At 32.2% G+C, this 24,552-nt stretch overlaps 2 protein-coding genes across 8 annotated transcripts in view; one reads left to right on the top strand and one right to left on the bottom strand.

The window, feature by feature from the left end:
- Positions 1-1,453: 1,453 nt before the first annotated feature.
- LOC139510076 (vesicle-trafficking protein SEC22b-like) lies at positions 1,454-12,815 on the bottom strand. Its single transcript, XM_071296315.1, has 5 exons — positions 12,592-12,815; positions 10,920-11,035; positions 9,576-9,736; positions 8,954-9,100; positions 1,454-2,663 (listed from the first exon to the last, which is right to left on the bottom strand). The coding sequence occupies exons 1-5, from the start codon at positions 12,664-12,666 to the stop codon at positions 2,512-2,514; spliced, it is 651 nt and encodes a 216-aa protein (XP_071152416.1). The 5' UTR covers positions 12,667-12,815; the 3' UTR covers positions 1,454-2,511.
- Positions 12,770-24,552, top strand: part of LOC139510075 (protein transport protein Sec16A-like) — a 32,053-nt gene continuing 20,270 nt past the window's right edge. Inside the window, exons 1-9 of one of the 7 annotated variants that reach the window (XM_071296307.1) lie at positions 12,770-12,880; positions 14,702-17,403; positions 18,071-18,151; positions 18,623-18,752; positions 19,825-19,869; positions 20,991-21,083; positions 22,361-22,479; positions 22,976-23,183; positions 23,837-23,975. In XM_071296307.1, the coding sequence (XP_071152408.1) occupies positions 14,703-17,403; positions 18,071-18,151; positions 18,623-18,752; positions 19,825-19,869; positions 20,991-21,083; positions 22,361-22,479; positions 22,976-23,183; positions 23,837-23,975 (3,516 nt within the window). In that variant the 5' untranslated portion in view covers positions 12,770-12,880; position 14,702. Of the gene's footprint in view, positions 13,108-14,701; positions 17,404-18,070; positions 18,152-18,622; positions 18,753-19,824; positions 19,870-20,990; positions 21,084-22,360; positions 22,480-22,975; positions 23,184-23,836; positions 23,976-24,552 lie in introns of all 7 variants that reach the window. The other 6 variants (XM_071296308.1, XM_071296311.1, XM_071296309.1 and 3 more) reach the window with 6 other exon arrangements.

The following is a 24,552-nucleotide window of genomic DNA, read 5'->3' on the forward strand; positions in this document are numbered from 1 at the left end:
CAATTTGTTCCTTTTTCTAATCAGTGATTTTATTTCTTTATTAATCCATGGTATTTTTTGTTTGGTGTTATTAATCATTTTAGTAGGGATTGACTCTTCCATGGTTTTTAATACCTTTGTTTTGAAATTATCCCAAAGTTCGTCCATTGTAAGATTTTCTAGGTTTGTAATATTGTTAAGACGTATGTCATTTAGCTTTTCTTTAATTTGTTCAGTATTTGCTTTTTTGTATAGGAAAACTTTTCTAGGTGGTTTTTTTGCTCTTCTAGGTTTTAAGTCGGATTCAATATAAACAATTTCATGATCGGAAATTCCGGGAATGACTTCAGTTTTATTTACTAGAGAGCTGTTATTAGTAAAAAAGAGATCAAGTGTGGACTGTGATGTTTCCGTGTAATGTGTTGGTTTTGTTACGACTTGTTCCAAATAGTTGTCTTGGCATATGTCTATAAGTTGTTGACATTGTTTTGAATTGTATGCCTTCTGTTTTATAGAGTAGTTGTTCCAATCAATTCCAAGATTAAAATCACCACCTAGCCAAAGGTGACAATTTTCACTACGCTTTATTCTGGAGATAGATTTTCCTAAGTGTGATAAATATTCCTCCTCAGTTTTATTTGGAGGTTTGTAAAAACTACCTATGTATAAATCCGGTGACCCTGTAATCTGAACCTTAACCCACAGTTGTTCACTAATGTCATCAGATTTTAGATCTGGTGGCTCTGAGCTGAGATATTTATCAGATATGAGTATGAATACCCCGCCATGTGCGTCTGTTTTGCGGTCTTTTCTGTATGCAATGTACCCTTGTGGGAAAACCTCTCATGTTGTATGTTGAAGACAAATTAAACTACCAGTCTTTTCAGATTTAAAGTTATGTCATTACAAGTGTAAATTTAAAACAGAAAAAAAAGTGTTTTGTTGTAAAATCAGTACTTATGGGTTCAAATACTGTTAGAAATCACCCAACACCAATGACATATATGTCTTCTTTAAAAATTAATGCATCTGTTTTTCAAAAAGTCGTTATTTCAATATTGTGACATACATGTGACTGGCCACATAGTTTCCAGGCTTATATGGATACTTAGTCTAAAATAGGGTTATTGCATATTCATTCAGTACATACTTAATAAAAGCATCTTGTAAAGTTTTATTAACAAATCTTATAGATCAACCATTTCAGGATGGTTTCCACAAAATTAAAGGAGTGTCATCTTTAATCGTTCCTTCTCATGACTCTGTTGGAGCAGTTTTTTTTTTTTATCTTTTGCAAAACCATAAAATAAAGTATCTATGAAAATACTGTTTTGTTCCTTATTTTTAAGATAAAATAATTTTTATTTCTTTTGAATATCACAGCAATATTTCAAGATTGATTGTTCATTAGTTGCTTTATAGTGACAAACAGTTTATGCCATATTTCAAGAGACAATTTAGAACAGTAGACTTCTTGGTTTTGATAATTTTATTCTTTCAAATTTTCAATGAAATACCCCCTCCATTTTGTTCACCTTGTAACATGATAAGTTCTCTATAATTCTAAAGTTCAGTTTCATTTTGAAGTAAACTCATTAAAATTAAATCTTTATAATTTCTTCATAAGTCAGAGTATTTCTATTCCACACTAGATTGTCAAAATAAGTTTCCATGGTTAAACTTACAAAAGCTATATCTAACAATTTCTATGTTTTTTGCAATTCTGAAATATTTCAATATGAATGACTGTTGCAATTAAGGTTAAATAATTCTTTGTCAAATACAAAAAACATGTTAAATATACATGTGTGAAAAGCAGTGTGGTGATTTGTAGGATAATGTAGGACTTTTTTGTAATAATTTTTATGGATTTCATAGGTACAGGTGAACCATCAGTTAAAATGTTCATCAGAATACAAACTTCAAATAAGCCTGTATGCAAAATTTTATTGAAAAAAAACCACCATGACATCATGTATCTGCCAATATACAAATGTTCCTCATTCCATAAAAATTGTTAACAACAAAAACATTAATGAATCCATTGTATTACACTTATAGGAATCAATGTGTACATTTACTCATGCTTACATTTCCTGACCAATGAGAAACATTTACTCAAAATAGATGAAAATTTGTCATGAAAATTAAAACAGGTACTTTTATATATGTAGAAGCACTTTTGCTGGGAATAATACATCTTCTTTTAAACATCCATTAAAACACTTCCACACAGTAATTAATACGACTATACCTAAAGATTCATTCAGAAAATAAACATTTCATTTTTCCCTCCATACACACATTTTACAGTTGACCATGAAAAGCTGACTAGAACTTTAAATGTTGTATATCAATTAATCTGACTATCACTGAACTTAATGTTTGCCTCATTGTCAAGTGGAATTAAAAAATAACACAAAAGGTGAAACCCATCATGAAATGGAAGCTAAGAGTAGTAACTCAACTTTGTTGAATTATGAAAATAGAATACATGCACAGTACAATGCTTTTACAATAAATATAATTTATTTACCACCAAAATTTAATAAATAATAAAAATACAATGACAACAATAATAATGGCTGCTATTTTGGCATAAGATGACCTTAAGTTCAAATATGCAGAGTCTTTCTTGTACTTCTGAGACACTGACGATAAATTACTGGCTTTCATATCTAGTGCTGAAAATAAAGAGAATTCAATATAGTAAAACAAATCAAATATCATAGATATAATCACTAAGGTCATAACAATTCTCAGAGTTTATGGCAAACTATCAAGGTATCAAGTTTTTTTGGCATTAGTACACATGTGCATTAATGCAAAACAATGTTGACTTCTAACTAAGATTGTATATAACACATCATAGTAAAAGATATCATTTTTTTGGGGTCTATAAATAGATTAAGGGGTTTTAACGTACTACACAGCAACTTAATGCTCTTAGTCCAATGATGTAGTTTAGTTACATCATGATCTACTTCACAGGTGTTAAATGATCTTGACTTCTTTATGAAGGTAAAGGACTTGCACGATCTGTAGTAAATGTAACTGTAAACTTAATCAAATTGGAGATAAAGGATACTACAGATACAGTTAAGTCAGCTTCATATCTTGACTTACATCTAGAAATTGACAATGAGGGTCGGTTGAAAACAAAACTTTACGACAAAAGAGATGATTTCAGCTTTCCAATTGTGAACTTCTATTTCTAAGTAGCAACATTCCAGCAGCACCTGCATACGGGGTATATATCTCCCAATTGATACGATATTCCCGTGCTTGCATTTCCTATCATGATTTTCTTGATAGAGGGTTACTGCTCACAAGGAAGCTATTAAACCAAGAGTTCCAAATGGTGAAGTTGAAATCATCCCTTCGTAAATTTTACAGACGCCATCACGAGTTGGTTGACCGTTATGGAATAACCGTTTCACAAATGATATGGGATATGTTCCTTACGTAGTAACTACAATCCCCTTCCCTTTCATGAATGTGACCTACCGAATTAGACTATTTACCGTATTTGTAATCACATAAGCAACACGACGGGTGCCACATGTGGAGCAGGATCTGCTTACCCTTCCAGAGCACCTGAGATCACCCCTAGTTTTTGGTGGGGTTCGTGTTGTTTATTCTTTAGTTTTCTATGACCTCATTGCACTCAATGCCTCTTACCTTAACTATATCCTACGTTGCTCATATTATCAATTAATTATTTGTGTATTACTTATAATATTGTGTATTTCACTAATGTTTATATAATCATTGTATGATGTTTTTGTATCTTGCCCGACAAGGGCCCATGATTGGTTTAATAAAATAATGTCTAATGTCTAAAATGTTGTGTCATATGTACTATTGTTTTTCTGTTTGTCTTTTTCATTTTTAACCATGGCGTTGTCAGTTTGTTTTAGATTTATGAGTTTGAATGCCCTTTGGTATCTTTCGTCCCTCTTTTAATAAATATATAATACATTTCTAACATCATTTGAAGTAGTCAAAATATTTTGGGGAATTTACAATGTATTTATGATTATAAATATAAAGAAAATAGGCGGTCGAGAAGCATAAATTCTGATGATGCAAATAATTGACGACAATGTGTAGACATTGTTATAAATTTGTTTTAGGAGAAGAATAGTGTTTACATCAAGGATTTCAATAGAAAACCCTTGTTTACATAAAAAACAGCTGTTATTTATAAAAAGAAAATAAATGAATTACACATATCATTGATTTCACAAGTACATGTAGATATCCTTTATGAAGGTGTGAAACAGCTGAGATATAGATTAACATTCATCGCGTAATTCAGATTACAAACAGAAAATGTGTGGGAACTAGCAATCAGATATGGTGTTTTAACAGGTAAATTTACAAGAAATTATCATTGACCCCTGGAAAAATTATTGTCATAATTTGCATACAGTAGAGGACTTTGTGTCAGGGTCCCTAAGAAATTGATTGTAAATCATTTTATCAACATAACAATTGTGCTAATGAGCTTATCAATAAATTCAGCAAAATGTATTTATCAAAGACTCAGAGTATCACTCAAAATGATTGGTTGATTTAAAATTTGCAGAAAAGGTCATCAAAACATAACCACTTATGGGATGTCTTCAGATCTTACACTAACAACAATCTATAATACTAAAACAAATCGGTCAAATTTGTCAGCCGTCATGGGGTAAACACGACAAATCAAAGAATTCAACTTTATATATACATTGTAGCTAATATAGGACAATGGTCTTGATTAAAAAATTACACCACTCCAGAGCCTTTTGTTTTCCACATAATCAATTGCCAATAATTAATAAGTTTCGGGTCAAATCCAATACCAATACCAATAGTATATTCACCTGTTATCTATTACCTTATCTGTACGTTCCGCATCTGACAGGCGCACCACCAAACGATGTATTTAGGATTTTGCTATATACACGGGTCATAATCAGGGTTGACACTACTAAATTCAATCATTGTCAAATTGTTCCCTATTGTTGTATTTTAATCAGTAAGGCTTTCTAAGATGACCATATGAATACTAAAAATCTAGACTTAAAATAAGGCGTAAAGGAACAGTTTTCAATTTGTTATCGGGCACGACTTAAAACAGCGAATCAAAGAATTCAAATTTATTTATAACTAATATAGGACAATGCTGTAGATTAAAAAATACTCCATTCCAGGACCTTTTGTTTTCCAAATAATTAATATTACCAATCATTGATAAGTTCCAGATCGAGGGGTTCAAACAGAAAGATTTGAAAGCAGATAAAACTGTGCATCTTATAATCGGCATGACTTTATCAGATGACAATACCAATACTAAAATAAGGCTTACGTATAGTTATATACTTTAATTCAGTCAAGGACCTGCGATATCACGGGTGTGTTTTAGTCATACAAGAACAAGAGTGAAATATCAGGTTATAATCAGATTGTGTCAAAGGCCTTACTGTGACATTGAGATGAAGAATAGCAATAATGTGGGTAGTAATTTTAATTTGTGTCATAAATTGTTGCACCAATTCATTTCTTTCCAAAAAGATAAACAGGATCTTGAATAACAAAAAATGGAGTAGAGATAGCATAGATAACCAAGTTATAAAATCTTTAATGAACTTAAAAAGCATGAATGATAAAAAACAAAAATAACCAGATGCTCCGCAGGGCGTAGCTTTATACGACCGCAGAGGTTGAACCCTGAACGGTTGGGGCAAGTATGGACACAACATTCAAGCTGGATTCAGCTCTAAATTTGGATTGTGATTAAATAGTTGACACAGCATAGGTTTCTGACACAGAATGAATGTGTTCTAATGAACTTAAAATTTTTGTTTTCTCTTAGAGCAATTCACTATGCTGTTGAATATTAATCCTCTCAAAAAAATGTTTGAAGAAATTTTCTTTTTTATTTATGAAATTTCAAATGAGAAAAATTGAACCCAATTTTTTTAATCACATCCCCCTTTCCCTTATTCCAAAACTAATCTCAATTAAAATTTCTAATGGAGTTTGCAACAATAACTACTCATTTAAATACATCATAAAATATTAAGATGTAAAAAAACTGCTTGTTATCACTGAATGGTAAAGATTATTTTAATTTATCAGTTGGTAGTAAAAAGTGAATATACATTGTATATTGTATATAACAAAGATTTAAGTTGATTCTGGACAAAGAGAGATAACTCCAATTAAAAAAAAATCTTGCTATTGCACAATATTTTGCAATTAGATATTTCTTGCTTACTATTCTGGACAAAGAAAGATAACTCTAATTAAAAAAAAATTTGCTATTTCACAATATTGTGCAATTAGATATTTCTTGCCATTGCGCAATACTGTGCAATTGAAAAGACTTGCTATTGCACAATACTTAATATAATAATTTTAGATCCTGATTTGGACCAACTTGAAAACTGGGCCCATAATAAAAAATCTAAGTACATTTTTGGATTCAGCATATCAAAGAACCCCAAGATTTCAATTTTTGTTAAAATCAAACTAAGTTTAATTTTGGACCCTTTGGACTTTAGTGTAGACCAATTTGAAAACAGGACCAAAAATGAAGAATCTACATACACAGTTAGATTTGGTATATCAAAGAACCCCATTTATTCAATTTTTGATGAAATCAAACAAAGTTTAATTTTGGACCCCGATTTGGACCAACTTGAAAACTGGGCCAATAATCAAGAATCTATGTACATTTTTAGATTCCGCATATCAAAGAACCTAACTGATTCATTTTTTGTCAAAATCAAACTAAGTTTAATTTTGGACCCTTTGGACCCCTTATTCTGTTGGGACCAAAACTCCCAAAATCAATACCAACCTTCCTTTTATGGTCATAAACCTTGTGTTTAAATTTCATAGATTTCTATTTACTTATACTAACGTTATGGTGCGAAAACCAAGAAAAATGCTTATTTGGGTCCCTTTTTGGCCCCTAATTCCTAAACTGTTGGGACCTAAACTCCTTAAATCAATACCAACCTTCCTTTTGTAGTCATTAACATTGTGTTTAAATTTCATTGATTTCTATTTACTTAAACTAAAGTTATTGTGCGAAAACCAAGAATAATGCTTATTTGGGCCCTTTTTTGGCCCCTAATTCCTAAACTGTTGAAACCAGGGCTTTCCATTGAAATTGAAGTAGAAGGCTCAATTAAAATAATAGCCGGCTGTAACATGCGTTTGGCGAAGCCGGACGCCCACCAAGCTGTAAGCTTGGTGCCTTACGGCAGGGGGTCTGGGCCGCTCTAGGCCCCCAGAAGCTCTGGCATAAATATAGCAAAATCCTGCATTCTTGTAATCTCCTGGCACCTTATTTCATCTTTCAAATGACCATTTTTTATGTATGAAATTAAAGAAAAAAAAAAAAAATCTCAAAGAAATTTCTTTTTTTTTTGTTATAGTTTTTTACTTTATTACCTTATGCTTAAAATTCATTTACTTTTATAGGAGTTTTATTTATATAATAATTCGGTTTGTTAGAAATCTTGATCGATTTATTTTGCATAACTACGTGCATTTGTAAACAAATGACCCCCCTTTTCTCTATAAAGACTGTTACGCGTATTTAAATCATACAATTGTTTCTCAAGCATTGACAGAAAATTGATATATTCTCTGATTTTCGCTTTTTTTGTATACTGTTCAATAAGTCGGATACATAAATCATTTGGAAATGTTATTTATTTGAGGTCGATTCGACAATATTCTACTTTCGTTTTTGACCTTGATTCTCTGAACACCGCGTGGGTTTTGAAAAATAAACTTCAAAACTTTTTTAAAGACACTGTTTTCCAGATTCTGAACAATATGATCTACTACACTTTCTTTAATTTGACTATTATTCCATAACATAAGATTGTCATCCTATCTGATTGTCTTCACGTTTTAAAAGCCAAAAAAAAAAGCCAACGAGTTAATGACCACCGGAACGTCTCTCTTGTTATCTTTGAAAAGAAACGATGCATTCTGACTTTAAATAGACAACCAATCAGTGACCTGAATTCATGTGAACTATATTTAGCCCAAGGTAAACACTGATTTTCATCCTTGTTTATCGTGACGGCGACTTTGCGACAAGACGTCTCTCGGCTGCATGTAAACATTTGAAAAAGATATTTTTGTCTTTTTGAATTTATATTTTTGTCAGTGAAGTAGCCGGCACTGGTATCTACCGCAAACGGCGGATTTCCGCCAGCTACCGGCTTCAATGGAAAGCCCTGTGAAACCAAAACTCCCAAAATCAATCCCAACCGTTCTTTTGTGGTCATAAACCTTGTGTCAAAATTTCATAGATTTCTATTAACTTAAACTAAAGTTATAGTGCCAAAACCAAGAAAATGCTTATTTGGGCCCTTTTTGGCCCCTAATTCCTAAAATGTTGGGACCAAAACTCCCAAAATCAATACCAACCTTCCTTTTGTGGTCATAAACCTTGTGTTAAAATTTCATAGATTTCCATTCACTTTTACTAAAGTTAGAGTGCGAAAACTAAAAGTATTCGGACGACGACGACGACGTGATAGCAATATACGACGAAAATTTTTTCAAATTTTGCGGTCGTATAAAAACCAAAAAAACCATTGCAGAATTGACATAATATTAAATGAGATGTAAAAGTATGTTTTGTTTGTGCATTTCTCCAAATCCCTCTTGCAAATATTCAACAACACTAGTGGCAGTTACCTTAAGATTTGGCAAAATTTTTATTTCTATAAAATAGGAGTCAGGCAATGATAGTAGTAGAAGTACCCAAGAATCCACTATTTTGTGGCAAATTGCTTTACGAAGTAATTTTTATGGTAAATTATTTAGTAAAATTTTAAATAACAGATAAACCATAACATATTAACGTCTGACTATAGATTATTTATTGGTGTGAGACAAGAGGGGTAATTGAAGCCCTGGTCTATTAAGATTGGTGAGTTCTGTAACAAATTACCTGATAGAGTTTCTCCTCTCTGTAACACATCATCAATATTTTGCACCATTATCCTATGCACATCTTGGAGTTCTGTATTTATATTATTCAGATTCTTTCTTGCTCTAGAATCCATGTAAGATTTCCGTGCTTTCTGGATGTATGTATCTGAAAATGTTCACAGAAAGGGTTAAATATGCAATGTAGGTTCTGTCAATCAGCTTTTGTTCTTTTTTTTTGGACATGTTTCCCATGGTTAGTAATTAATCTTATAACAAGTCTCCCCATATTGCCTTGTTGCCCTTACACAGTACATTAATATTGGACAACTTAATTCACAACTTTTTATTGGTTATATGAAGTGTAGTTTTCAATGTCAGTCTCAGGGGTATTATATTTACTTTGGATTCATTATTCCAATACCATGGCATACTTTCCCATTTCTTTTTTAATTAAGACTTAAATTAATTGATTTGTTTAATTGGGATTTCAGCTCACTTTCAGCACTATTGTGCTCTTTCAAGACAATCAGTTTTTGGTGAGGAAAGCAGAGTGTCAGGAAAGAACCACCGATCTAATTTGGCTAGTAAGGACATAAAAAAATGTATTTGTGTATATAAATGTTTACCCTACATGTACTCACCAAATTCTATAAAACTGTATGGTCTAGATACTGTTTCTACTCTACCACCATATTGCAATGAGAATTCTGTTTGTAAATCATCCAAATATTGGAATGCAAGTCTCTTTGAGAATGATTTATCACAAAGTATAAGATAACATACACCTCGTTCTATAATATAACTAAAAAGACAAATATTTGACATAAGTTTCTATTAAATATAAATGTGGAGTTAAAAATTAGCACTTCAAGATTGTCACATATTGAAATTGATGTTGCTAAAAGTCAGAAAATTATGCCACTCTGCCTGTATGAGTATGGAAATATAACATGTATAACTTGATTTACAAAATTGAGTAAATATCCATACAATGTATGTACATCAATTATGAAAAATTACATTCCATTCTTCAAATTCTTTGTTTACCTGTTTTTTTATTTTTCTACAATGGTTGTTCTCATTGTCTTCTGATGACATTTTACATAGAGAACATGTTTTTAAAGTTATCAAAAAAGATCGGCAAAGTACAAATGTATTGCAAAACTATTTTCCATAAATCATTAGAAAAACAGAATCCTCATTGTATCTCATCATTTATTGCATGATAACATATATTTAATATAATATGAGTTGGAAATTTTAATAAACTAGAATAAAATAGAAATTGAGTTGAATGAGTACATTAAATTTAGACACTATGATAATCTATGAAGTTAATTTTTTTTATCCCATGCAGAAGCAGCGTATTACTAGATTTCTAGTTTCTTGAACAACATGACATGTGTAACATTTGGAGCAGGAACTTAATTTGATATATTAGATGAAAGAAAATGGTATTGTCTGATTTTGGACTTTGGACTTTTGATTTTTGAAAACCCTACTGGTATTTTTCTTTATTTTTTTACAATGTCAGTTGTATATAACTTTTACACAGGAAGTGTTATACAAATGTATGTAATATTTTTTACAAGGTCCTTCATAAAATTAGCAAAGTAAGTTTTGTTCAATCGCTCAGGTGTTAAAGTAATTGTTGTTTATCAGTGGGTTTTTCCTCATTGGTTTTTAATTATATATTTCCTGTCAGTATTATTTTTATGTACTGTAATATTTATAATGATATCTGAATCAAGTTTATGTAAATACTATCCACAATTTATACTTATACAAAAACAACTTAATGTACCCTGGATAACTGTCTAAATATAAACTTTGAAGAAGGTACATGTGTATACGAATGTTGACCACTTGATCATGTTGATGTTTGATTTTCTTGGGTTGCTTATCATAAAAAATTATTTAAAATCTCCTTTTATCTATGAATATGACAATATATGTTTAGCATGTTTAAACTATGTTTTACTTACTGAAAAATATATGGTCCAGATTCTAAACTACATCTTCCTGGAGGCTGTGGATCGGTTGATATCTTACGGAAAAGTTGTTTAGCTTGTGCCTGGTAGTCCATTAAGCTTCTTCCTGCCTGTATCAAAAAGAGTGGAAAGTTCAGGACAAAGTAATGATAAAATAACTATATGTTAATTAATATCAGCAATGGATATTTTTAAGTCTGTCAGATATATTTGAGTGCTTAAATCTCTAAGTAAATGTTTAAATTTCTAAAAAAAAAAAAAAGTGAAGACCCCCCTTTCATTTATTACGATTTTGTCATGAAACTAGCTACAGTAAACGTTGTAAATTGTGATTGTAGGATAAATTGATTAAAATTGAAATTATGCTGACTGCATGACTGACAAATTAATTAATTTTAGAGTATTGTTATGACCAATCAGATAATCGGTGTACATGTAACAATAAATTTACCACTTTCGAGTTCATCCGTCACCGGCAAAAACTCGTCAATTATGCGCGCCTTTATGACGTCATTTACCAGATAGAGGGGATCGCCTGTATCCCTGTACTATTTACCTTCATCAAGCGTCTTAGTGATCGTCGTTGTGCAGGATAAACTAGAAATAATGGTTGTTCTGTCGGTACTTAATGACAATTCCCTAATAACAGCAATGCTGATTGTCAATTTTGAGAATTTAATTTGCTGAATAGTTCGTACAATATAGAATTATAGTTTTCCAACCACTCGCTCAACATTGAAACGGAAGTGACGACGCCCCTAAACACACAAATGACGTTCACTAAAACCAGAGTTTTTGACGGAAATGCATCGAACTCGAAAGTTGTCTATTATGACACCTGTTGTGACAGTTGATTGACACACTTGTCATAATTTTGTTGCCAGGTTAAAAGATAGACTTATAGAAATTGATAAACTTCAAAATAGGTAACAAATAATTTTTTCTGGTATAATTTGTGATACCAGTAATCGGGATTTTGACTTGTTTTACGATCCCGAAATTGGGTTGGGGCATGAAAATCAGCATGATATTGCCATATACACCTTCTCACTATTCCCGCTTTTTTTCTATTATGACATCAGAATTTTACGGGAACTTTTGTGATGTCCAGTAATGGCAGACAAATAGCGATAAGGTGTATTCAGAATAGTTGGCAGGTCTGTGAATTTAATACTGTCTTAGTCGATGGAATTACGTATGGTCTTAGTACAGTTTGTAGATTGGTAGATGGTAAAAATTGACTTATTGATAGTCTAACACTAAGTTGTCGCTTGGAACGAGTTGTTTTGCACCAGGCTACAATACACCTTATCGCTAATCCCAGCTGACCCGGCCGCTTGAACTATTGTCGCATACAACAATCACTTTTCCATTGTGGCGTCATATATTTTGTATTGTGACGTCAAAGTTTTACGGGAACCTGTGTGATATCCAGTAATGGCGGACAAATAGCAATAAGGTGTATGTATATCTTTTTGGAATTTTGGGAATTGAAGAAGATTCATGGACCTAACCCGTGGCCTGTTGTGTAACTTGTTCTGATCAGAGTGATCGCTTACTTTGACGTGTTAGGAGATTTTGTAATTTCAGAGATAAAACCAATCTATATGAGACATTTGACAGACAACACCACAGCTGTCTAAAACATTATTTGAAATAAAATAACCTGTTCATCCTCTTGCATTGATGCAGCTAAGGGCAGTGCATCTGCAACTCGTGCGATCATGGTCATTAAAACCATTCTGGCAACGATTATATCAAAGAACTCGTTTAATGTACATGTATGATACTAAGACTGCATGTGAGGTTTGTTATGATGGTATAGCTGACGTGGTGCGCTTGACGGATAAATAATTTTGACACTTCCGGTAAACAAAACAATGTACTTCCGGTTCAGACACCCAGCAAGTTTCACTGAAAACCTTTTAAATCGCAAGTCACTGTTCGTTTCTTAGGTAAGACAACTACAGATTTGAGTACACATAAACATGATCTCATTTAATCCCTTGATAACTGTGAAGAAGAAAAAAACGAAAAAAACAGTTAAAAAGAACGTAACGAAAGTGCGCATGAACGTCACACGTAACCACTGAAAGCAATATGGCAGCATTGTGGCCTTTAATAATTTGACAGCTTTCATGACGTATTCTGTCAGCACACACTAATTTGTACAAGTCAAAAGGTAGCTTTTAAGAATAATAATGAGAGAATGCATTGAATCCAAACTGAAAGTCGGGGATTAACGAATTAAGTGATGATGAAAAATGAATGTCATCAGCTGTTTCCCTTTCTTTCTGTTTGTTTATGTTTTTAATTAACCAGTGTTCGAACTAGTAAATACCATGCTTTAAATTCAATCTGATACTTGTAGTTTGATAAAATTAAATTTGAAATTTGTAAACATCTAGATAGATAATGTAGATATACATGATATATAGGTAATCGAGTTTTAATAAAAAATTGATGGTAAAGCTTATAAGCAGGTAAACCAACCCAGCATATGTTACAGCCATGTTCAACTATCGAGAATAATTTGATAAAAGTGGATATATACTGTGTTCTCCCCAGGCAGATATGTATAAATACTTTCTTAGCTGCAACACTTACATTGACCCACTGTTTTCGAAGATAATCCGTAGTGTGTAGTTGTTTCGATTATTGTATTAATTACATGAAGTAGATCAATACACACGAAATGTTGTTACATATTATTTAGTCCATGCATTGTCAATTGTTCATTTTAGACCATTTGTAAGTTTAATATACGCTTCATTATGTTATAAAATCAATTGTGAGAATTAGAGTCAAATTGGTGGACATGGATTTTATAGCTAATACCCCTTTAACATGTTAAGGACAAATAAAATTTTATTGAGTGTTTGTTCAACACAAGCTAATTAACTTTCGAGTTTGTAGCCAAAGTTTACAGGACTATGGAGCAGATGGAAAATAAGTGAATTTTAATAGTGCGATGATATCTGTGATTGTTTTGTTTTTATTTTAATTTTCTATGCATTCCCATTTGTTAAATAGACTTTTTCTTAACAGGTGTTATCTTCCAATGCACGTTTGTTTATATTCTTTCATCAAATTTTTCCCTTCACGCTTGCAGTTCGGCCAAAGTTGTAACGAGAGGTATCATAGTTACATGTAAGGTCATTGCATAGGGGAAAATATCAGCAAATAAATGTATGGGAAGACAATAATTCATTAACATGTTACATATCTGAAGGATGTTCAGTTCTTATACTTGAAAGTTCACATACACTTGTTTACCGAGTAATGGTAAAACTTAGCTATTCTCATGTATACAAAGCATGATTAACTTATTTTTTTAATTCTGAAGTTTTATATGATCATACAATGTAAGATATGCAGAAGGCTATCTATGGTGAGAGTAATATGTTTTGAAATCTTTAGATGTCACTTTCACTTTTATTTGGTTTTTTTTTTTTTCTCTCAGAAATAAACATGTTTTTCAAAAGTAAAAAAATGTAATAAAATTTGAGCATGGAAATGTTCACTTTTAAGTTTTATTTTATATCTTTGTTAAAAGAATATATAGGACCCCTTACTTAAATAAAAATAAACAGAAAATAAGTAAATAGATAAACTACATAGATTATTGAATGTCTTTTTAAGTATTTTCAAAGAAACAATATTATATTTCTGTTTCTAGCTTTTATTCATAACTATCATGACTACCATGACTACTTGAATTTAACTTTCTTTTCAAAAAAAAGGTTCATGTATACTTATCATTATTGTATTTTCAGTATGAGCATAACTAACCCCTGGAACAGTGGTGCAGAAGGGGCAAAAGGAAATGTCAAACTTTTTAATCCAGCAGAATTTCATCAAAATGGACCATCACCACAGACTGATGGAACTGTGACAGACCATAAAAACCAATCCAGTTGGAGCCAGGGATGGGGAAATGACAATCATTATGGACAATATAATGGTCAGCAGTCAGATCAAGGCCTCGGTCAACAAGGTCAAGTACACTATCAAGGTCCAGATCAGAATTCTCAACAATTTTATAATTTAAATCCAGGTATACCACAGCAACAGTCTTATAATCAAGATTTGTCAAATGACCACCAAGGACAACCTTTTCAATCATACGACCCAGGTCAAGCACAGTCTTTCCAACCATATGACCCAAATCAAGCACAACAGTATGACCCAAATCAAGCACCAGCTGTTCAACAATTTGACCAGCAAGGACAGCCCATTCAGCAGTTGAATGCTGAAGCTCAGGCATTTCAACCATATGGATCTCAGGCATATCAAAATTATGATGATCAGGGTCAATATAATAACCAGAACTATGAATGGAATCAGTATAACTATGGGTATCAACAAGGTTGGAATAATACTGAAGCTGACCAGCAGCCTCCTGGGACAGATATTGTAGAATCAGGCCAAAATCCTGACTTAAATGTTCAAAGTGATAGCCAGTCTCAAAATGTTAATAATGAAAATTATACAAACACTGACTCAACAGAGTTGTACAATACAAATGCATCTAATGCAGGAAAAGTAAATAATGAGTTGGGTACATCAGGGGGAGATAACCAACATATAGCTAGTAGTGATGCTAGATTGTCTAAAGAATTGGACCCAAATTCACATGTACCTCAGCCTGATATTAGTAGTGAAAGTTTAGTAACTTTAAATAGTTCTAGCACACAACTTGTCGAAGATAATGTTCAATCAATTGAAAATCAAATGGGAAATATGTATGTTGAGGAAAAATCAAATGAAAGTGATAGAAAGGTGGAGGACATAAATCATTCCGCAATAGAGGGTCAAGGCTCCTCTGTTGATGGTAATCCTAAGGTGTCAACAGAGTCAAAAGATTCTCCTGTTAATTCACAGACTTCTGATGATTGGGAATTGGTGCCTTCCGATCACAATTTACTAGCACCTAGTAATCACAGCCGTCAGGGTTCTACAGATAGTAGTGCAAATGTACAATTTTTTATAGGCTCCACTAATATATCACCATCAGAGACACCAAATACTGCAGAAACAGGTCATACTGAGAAAAAACCAGCAGAGGGTTCACCTCCACATAACCTAATACCAAAACATTCCTCATCTCCCATGCCTCCAAGAAATAACATTGCTGAAAGTACTGGTCCCCCATCAGTCTCAATAAACCAGCCACCTCCAACAGGACTAGGGCCATCTGGTGGGAACCCCTTTAGAAAGGGAAAGGGTTCTGATAACAGGACTAGCCGTAGTCCTAATATATTGAAGAACAATGAACATGTAAGTCAACCTGTGACTATTTCTCAAAATGAGGGACTAAAGTTAGATATAAAAGCTGCGGATTCAGGATTTCCTAGTCCTATACAACCTGTGACAGAGGATTCCCAGGATCCTCCTACTCAAAGTCCTATCATGCCAAGGAAGGAGAGCCCATTCCAACCACCTAGACGTAGAAATCTGTCACAGTCCAGTAATTCATTTGATGACGAGAATATATCTGATCCTCGACATGTTGGTGGCAGTGCATCAGATCACCATCAGAGCAACATAGATAGAAAATCAGGGGATAGACACGATAGAAAAACTGGACCAATGAAAGCAGATAGAACTATAGGATCTATTTTACCTCCTCAATCAGCAGGTCGACAAAAGGATTCTTCCATTGATTATAGTAGATTTTCAAATCGTGGGATTGATGAAAAAAGACCTCGTTCACCATTGAGTTCGAGTAGAAGTATAAGTGATAGGTTGACTCCTACCAAACCACCCACAGGACGAACAACACCTACAAAATCGTCAAATGGTAGGACCACACCTGGTCGTAATACACCAAGTCGAAGAATGGAACATGCAGCATATCAAAGAGCAATTGAGCGTCGAAAGAAGGAAAATATTTCACCTGCAACCTCACTGTGGGCTAATAATGATATTGTTCCTAAGAGTAACATATTACTTGCCCCTGCTGCTCCAATGCAGGCTACAAGTACTACTCCAGTGTTTGGTATTGTGGCTCCAAAAGGTAGTGGTGGAACAAGAGAGGTCTTGTCCCCTGTTCAAAATCTTATCACAAGTATGAGTGATCACCTGTCTAGAGAGAACTCACCTGAAAAAGATACAAGTAAGTTGAAAACAAATGAAAGGGACAGACGAGAGAGTACACAGAGGGACAGACATGAAAGGAATTCCTCCATTGACAGAGAAATCGAAATGACAAAAAGAATGGAAGATAGGGAAAGGGTACTGGAAAACAGTCGAGAAAGATCTTATAAAGATGATAGAAATTACAGGGGCACAGGTCAAGATGACCGATACAAGGACGAACGTTATCGTGAAACCCGAGATTATCGTGACCGAGACAGGGAAAGAGAGTATGAACGAGAAAGACAAATTGAAGCTCATTATCAACGGAATAACAAGGCAAGGGATTCTTACTACAGTGATGATAGATATGAGAGATCAAGATCAAGGCAGTCAACCAGTAAGTATTCCACATAAGAATTATAGTATTAAAATATTCTTTAAAATTTTACTCTGCTTATAACATGTATAAAGGTGATGAACATTGTAGGCAGGGCTCACCAACACTGACCACTCAATTTTTTGTCACTTAAGAGTTTTCAGTAAAGTAAGGTGTCACCTTGTGATATTGAAGATGTGGTATAATTTCCAATGAGACAACTCTCCACTAGAGATCAATTGACATATAAGTTCATATCTATGGGTCATTGTACAGCCTTCAAAAATGAGCAAATCCTATGCCACATAGTCAGCTATAAAAGACCCCAAAATGACAAATATACATGTAAAACAAATCAAATGAGATAACTAAACAGCAAATAAGAAAAAAAGAAAAAAGATAACATTTACATGTACCACTTTCTTTTAAAAAGAATCATATGCATACTAATCTGGATAATTAATGAGACAAAACGTTACAAATGGATTGCTGTTATATCTGGAAAAAAATAGTAACATGACATGAGACAAAAAAACTCTTACATTACCATATATTAATATTTCATTCTGCGTCTGAAGAAGGTTATGAAGGACATTATCACCCACTATTGATTATGTGTTTTAGCATAACCTTACCCCATTTACATGTATTATTATGATGTATATATAAATACATTTGTTTATTTCAGTTGATGACAGACCACAGGATCAGAGTTTTGACAAATCTAGATATGATAGGGATGCTTACTCTCGGGACAAATATGGTCGAGGTAATTATTTACAAGTATGAGGTTGTAAGGACATTTCAAAAGAAAGGCGAAACATATCAAAGGGCTAATCTAACTCATAAGTCTAAATAAACTGACGACACCATGGCAAAAACAAATAAAAAAATAAAACACAACAGAAAACAAAACAAAAAAATAAATTAAAATTAAGACTGATCAACACCAACCTATGAAAAAAAGAGGTGATCTCATGTGCTCTGGAAAGGTGAGCAAATCATGTGGCATCTGTCATGTTTTTGGTTAAATCAAATTTACCATTTCTCATGATTGAATATATAACTTAATTTATGCATCTCCATGGTTTACTTAATTTATGCATCTCCATGGTTTACTTAATTTATGCATCTCCATGGTTTACTTAATTTATGCATCTCCATGGTTTAAGGCCATATGTTTTACACATATAAATTAATTTCCTGAAGTTTAAAAAGTACAATGTTTACTATTTTGAAGGTTACTATGATTACTATGGTACCAACAAACAGTATGGTTACTATGATCAAAGATATGCTGATTACTATGGAGATGCTCGCTATAGCAAAGCTTACTATGACGAGTATTATAACGGACAGTATCCTGAAAAGTAAGTCACAAACAGTTTATTCTTCGAATGGGTGATGTTTGCTTTACACCGCATCAGTGCAAAAAGGCTATATCACAGCGATTAACTTTATACTTAAATTTTTCATGTCATTCAGAGATATAATTGTCATTTTACTTTAAATAATTGTTTGCCAATAACATGAAAGTTACGGTATGTTTTAATGATTGGATGTCATTGGGGTTTTAACAGAAATTATCACAAATTATATAAATTTAGGGGAGAGATACAGTACATAACAGTCAGTTTTGAAAATGCTGTTAAAACCTAGATATTTTGTACATATTAAAACATTTTAACTAATTCACTGACAATAGATTAACAGTTGATTAACAAGAACACATATATATGTTTTATTCATACAATAAACACATGTGTACATAGTACTCATACAGTAAACATATGTATAGCATTCTCATACAGTATATAAATATGTACATTGTAAAATAATCCAATCCAGTATGTGAGATGTGTTAGATAGAAATTGACCTTATGCATTTGCTAGTTTACATGTACATGTATTAGACTTCAATTTCGGAACAATCAAATATGAAATATGAATATAAGATGAATTAAGGCCTGTTTTGTAGGGTCCTTATATTTAATCAATTTTGCAAACATTTACAGACTTTGCATAAGGTAGATTTATATCTGACACAGCTCAAGTTATAATGATTGTACACTTCTATAAATCTAAATTCATACACTATATCTATTCTATATCTTTGTATGGATATATATATATTTAGATATTTTTTGTATACAGAAAGCACAAATAACATTTTTACAGATTTTTTACAATATTTAGGTTACACACAAGCCCTTTTGTGCAAATCTTTTTTATAAACTTATGAGCAAGATACATTTTATTAAACTTTTTTTTTTCTATTTCTTATTTTTGTATGGTTTTTTTTGGTTAGAATGTGTAAAAAATTTTCTATAAGTTTACTGAAGAAGTCTTAAACAAAGTCCTAACTTAGTCACATATATAGGTTAACCTACATGCCCCCAACAATAAAGTTTCAAAAATATATTTTAAATGGCGTAATTTCAGTTACGACAGAATGTCACGTTACGATTACACATGGCAACAAGCTGGGTAAGAACGTCTCATTGCTTCTCCTTTGTTTTAATGTTTTATTCTGTTGTTGCAGTTCACTTATTTTATCTCAATATTATAGATTTTACACTTGCATTTGCTTTTTAATATCATTGCTTTTTAGTTTTGATTTTCCCTTTTGCATGTTTTTGTGATTATTTTCCAAAATACTTTTCAGTTTTGTATATTTAGAATGAATGGATACTTGCGGTAAATCTTTGTAATGCAACTAATATTGGAAAGTTGAGAATACACATCTGTTTGTTTGTAGTATTTTAAAGATCAGAAGCCTTTTCTGATGTCAGAGCATGGTTGTTTATAATTCCCCTTCCTGTTTTGTATTTATACATTCGGTTTCATTCTGCTGTATAATCTTAGTCTTAAAATGTGTCATGTGAAAAAATAATAATTTCATTTAATGCATTCATCATGTCAGCTTTGCTACTGATTAGGTTCTAGATATTGTTTGTTTCACTAAAAAAATATCAGTAAACTCCTTAAATAATTGTGAAAAAATCTGAGTTTGTCTTTTACTCACTCTAATTTTAGTTTGCCTCAACCAAATGTTAAGAAACTTGTACACACTGCTTATTATGACCAAGCACAGATAAAGTTTTATTTTTGGAATGCATCACTTTCACAGTTTTCTAGTTATATATAAACGGAATAATTACTGAATTAAACTAAAATAGGTTTAAATTAGTACATTGATTTTTGCATATTGACATGCACAGGCAGCCGTTTCCATGGACACATCCTTCTTTGACTCAAAATTAATATATCTGATATTTGTGATTTAAATTTTAGTGAAATAATGAATAGTTGTCTTATTGGCAATCATACCATATCTTCTTATTTTTTATAATATACAAGTTAAGCCAGGACAGCGTATTAATCAAAAGTCAACAGTATTGGTTATTTACAGCAGGTTAATTTTCATCACCAATAAATATCATTATATTGCATGTTTTATAATGATACCTGCTACTGAGAATCGTACCACCATTATTTGGTTTTGAACCATCATCATACATATATACATTTTAAATCCACTGACAATCATTATGGCATAATGGTAATTGATTAACAATTGCATGTGTGCAATGTGCATGTTTTTCCAGGTATTATGACCAATATGGTCGACATGATGATACATACAGTCAGAGAAGTGGCAGTCGGGTTCATACGCCATTATCAGATTCAGGCGAGCAACCGTAAGTGTTAAATAAACATATGGAAGGGGAGATAATCAGATGACACAGATAGTCTTCTCCCTTCTGTCTCCTTTTGTGAGAAAAAACAAATATATAGGGGAGACAATAGGACGACACAAATAGTTATCTGCCTTCTGTCTCCATTCTAAGAAGAAACAAATTGAAAGAACTGAAAAATTTATTACTTTAGATACAAGTGTTGGTTTGTGGTGTATATGGGTTATTTGTATGCAGTTATGATTGATTTTTCAAGTTATACATATATATATATCAATAATTGAATGTGGTTGTGGTGATGAGATTTTGTGTATACATTAATTTACATGTATGTGTAAAAAGTCACATGTTAAAAATTGAATTTGAAATGATTTAATGTTTTGCCTTGCACAACGTACATTATATAAATAGTCATTTATCATTATCTCATATAACCAAGTATTAAACCCATTTAAATGGAAGTTTTAAAGGCATAAAGCTAGCTGCAGCAGCACATACAGTCATTTAAGGCAATAGATAGCTTTTTAAATAAAAAGCCAGTGCCAGCTTAATTAGTCTGAATACTTGCTAACATTATTGTATGTCAGTGAAAAACAATCTTTCAATGACCAGAAAATGTTGAATCAAGTCTAATGTTAGCATCTATTCAGAGTACAAGATACGATTTATATGCTTGCTATGTCACATGATAATAATGTATGGTGATTAAAGAAGTAACAAACAAAGTATACTCCAGATTATTCATTTTACTAAAACTAACTAATAGTCTATAGTTTATAAGATTCCTTATTATATAGAAACATATGCTTTTACATTATTGAAAGTAGTGTGCTGGCTCTGGTAGCTCTGGAAGAAAGATTCCAAGGCATGACCACCATAGTGAAGGGGCATCCATTATTTGTTTGCAAAAGCTTGGCAATACAGCAGCATACGCATCAAATCTGTGAATAGATTGTTTGATTTTCTATTTACATGGACTAACGAATATGTCAAATTTAAACTTTAAAAGGATTTGAGAAACAATGTTAATTGTTTGCTTCAAATATGTATTTCATTTGCAAAAAAAAAAAATCACATGGGCATTGAGATAATCAATCTAAAGAACTAAAGGGATATTACATAAACATGATAAAATAACTACAGTGATTGGGTAAATTTAGGTATTAAAAAAAGGTAAATTATTGAGTTCAAAATAACTGGAAAAAAGATATATTTAGGTCATAATAGAAATATTGGCTATAAAAATTTTAGAAAAATACAAATGAGAGAATTTTTTTTAGGGCTGGGTATCCTGCTTCTAGATCATCGAGTAGACAAGGCTATGAGGATTATCATAATAGACAATATGATCCATATTACTATGGTTACCAAGATTACTATAACAACAGTTATGCTGAACGTAAGTCTGTAACTATGGTAAAGTTAATTGATTTAGATATTGCCACTTGGAGGAACCATTTTCTCATCTATGATCATTCTGACTTGCTGTGTTGAGAAAAGTCACCATGGTTCACTAAAATTCATATTTGATATGGCTACATATAGTATGCGGTTTAACAAAAGGTAGTAGAAAGGGTATTGGTAAATTTCTTATTAGACAGGCTTATTCTAGGTACTTATAAGAAAATAATTTAACGATGGCAGGGATCTTTTGACGATGGCAGACGAAATTCTAACAATGTCGGGCCACCATCATAAAGTAGGTCATGATGATCCCTGAATAGTACAAATCTAGTAGTCTATTAATGTTGATATTATCTGAATCAGATACACTTGCTTTTGGTTAGATGTAGAAAATTACAGATTAATTGAATTTAAAATAGTTCAAAATTTTGAGATCTTCTTTTATTTTTGTGTAACATGACAAGTAATACGCCATATATTGCATTTAACAGCTGAACCCCCAGGTAGGATGACACCAGAGAAATACACCCTCCCCCACATGTGTGCCAGGTTTGGTCCTGGTGGACACCTGATTAAAGTGATGCCGAACAGACCAAAGGAAGGACAGACAGCTACAGTAGAAATACATGACATTAGTATGATGTTAGAGGATAGACCAGAAGTTGAAGAACTTAAATGTTTCCCAGGGCCTCTTGTTAGGTTGGTATTTGTACAAAATTCTCTCTACATGTGTTTATTAATGCAGTCATTTTATTGTTTTTGAATCACATCTGCCAGTACACATCAATACATTAATATGAGTTTTAGAACCTTATACATTCTTCAGTCATCAAGTTTGAGAGTTAGATTAAATCGAGGAAGACATATAACCCTTGCTAAGTGTGCATAAAATTGACTGCCATGTTGATAAACAAATGTATAAAGATTCCCATTAACACCTGTTTTACATATAAACATTTATATAAGCTTAGTAACGCAGCTAAGCTATTATTTTATAGTTTTCATATTGTAGATTTATTTATTGTCGTGTGTACCGTTTTTGTGGATTAAAGAAAAGTTTTATTTTCATTGATATTTGATTTTATAGTTTTGCCAAAGTCTGAACAAAAGCCATTGGAAAAATTTGTACAGTGCCAAATATTGAAACTTGTGGTTCACCTATACCCACAGAATAAAAAAAAGAGCTATCTCACAAATAATAATAATAATGACTCAAGATTTCAAAAAAGCCTTACTGCTTACTACACATATCTCATAGATTTTCAAATGTCTCCCTAATGGTATTAGTTTGAGAATGATAAGATATAAGTAAATGATTTATAATGATGTTAATTCTACTCTTTTTCTTACAGAGGTGACACCCATAAAAATGATGTGTTGTCGTTCTGTCAACAGAAAGCTAAAGCTTGCTCAGAAAATATTAACATGACAGACCGAGATTCTGCAGAACTTATATGGAAGCTGTTAGAAGTATTAATTAAACAAAATGGAGTGAGTTCAGTAATAAAGGGGCACTATCTGTCAAATTCATGTTCACCGATTCTAATCAAATTCTCATATTTGATTTATTTAATGAATGGCTATTATCTATTTTGATTTTATTGAACCATAAAACTTATTTTTGACTCTTCACATTGAATAATCCGCGAAGCGGATTATGTTAAATGTGAAGAGTCAAAAATTAGTTTTATGGTTCAATAAAATCTAAATAAATTTCTATCAAAAATAAGGCTCAAAGAACTTTTTATATTATTTATATTAACAATAACAACGTACACACATGTTGGCGTATGAATACACAACGTCAGAGTGGGCATGTCGCCATAAAAATTGACAACATTGAAAATAAAACTAATAATTTTAACTAATCAGAAGACAGTAAAAACACCAAATTTATTTATAACAATGTAAAACATTTATCCAAACTATTAAAAGTATAAATAAAACAATAAACAAGGCATAGGCATGAAAACACTTAGCTTCGTTTCGTGTGTATTTGAGTCTAGACGCCATCTAATTAATTATCGAGTTGACCTCTATAGTCATCCGATGACCATATAAGCTATGT

Source organism: Mytilus edulis, chromosome 2 (genome assembly GCF_963676685.1).
Source record: "Mytilus edulis chromosome 2, xbMytEdul2.2, whole genome shotgun sequence".
In the NCBI taxonomy this organism is placed as follows: domain Eukaryota; kingdom Metazoa; phylum Mollusca; class Bivalvia; order Mytilida; family Mytilidae; genus Mytilus; species Mytilus edulis.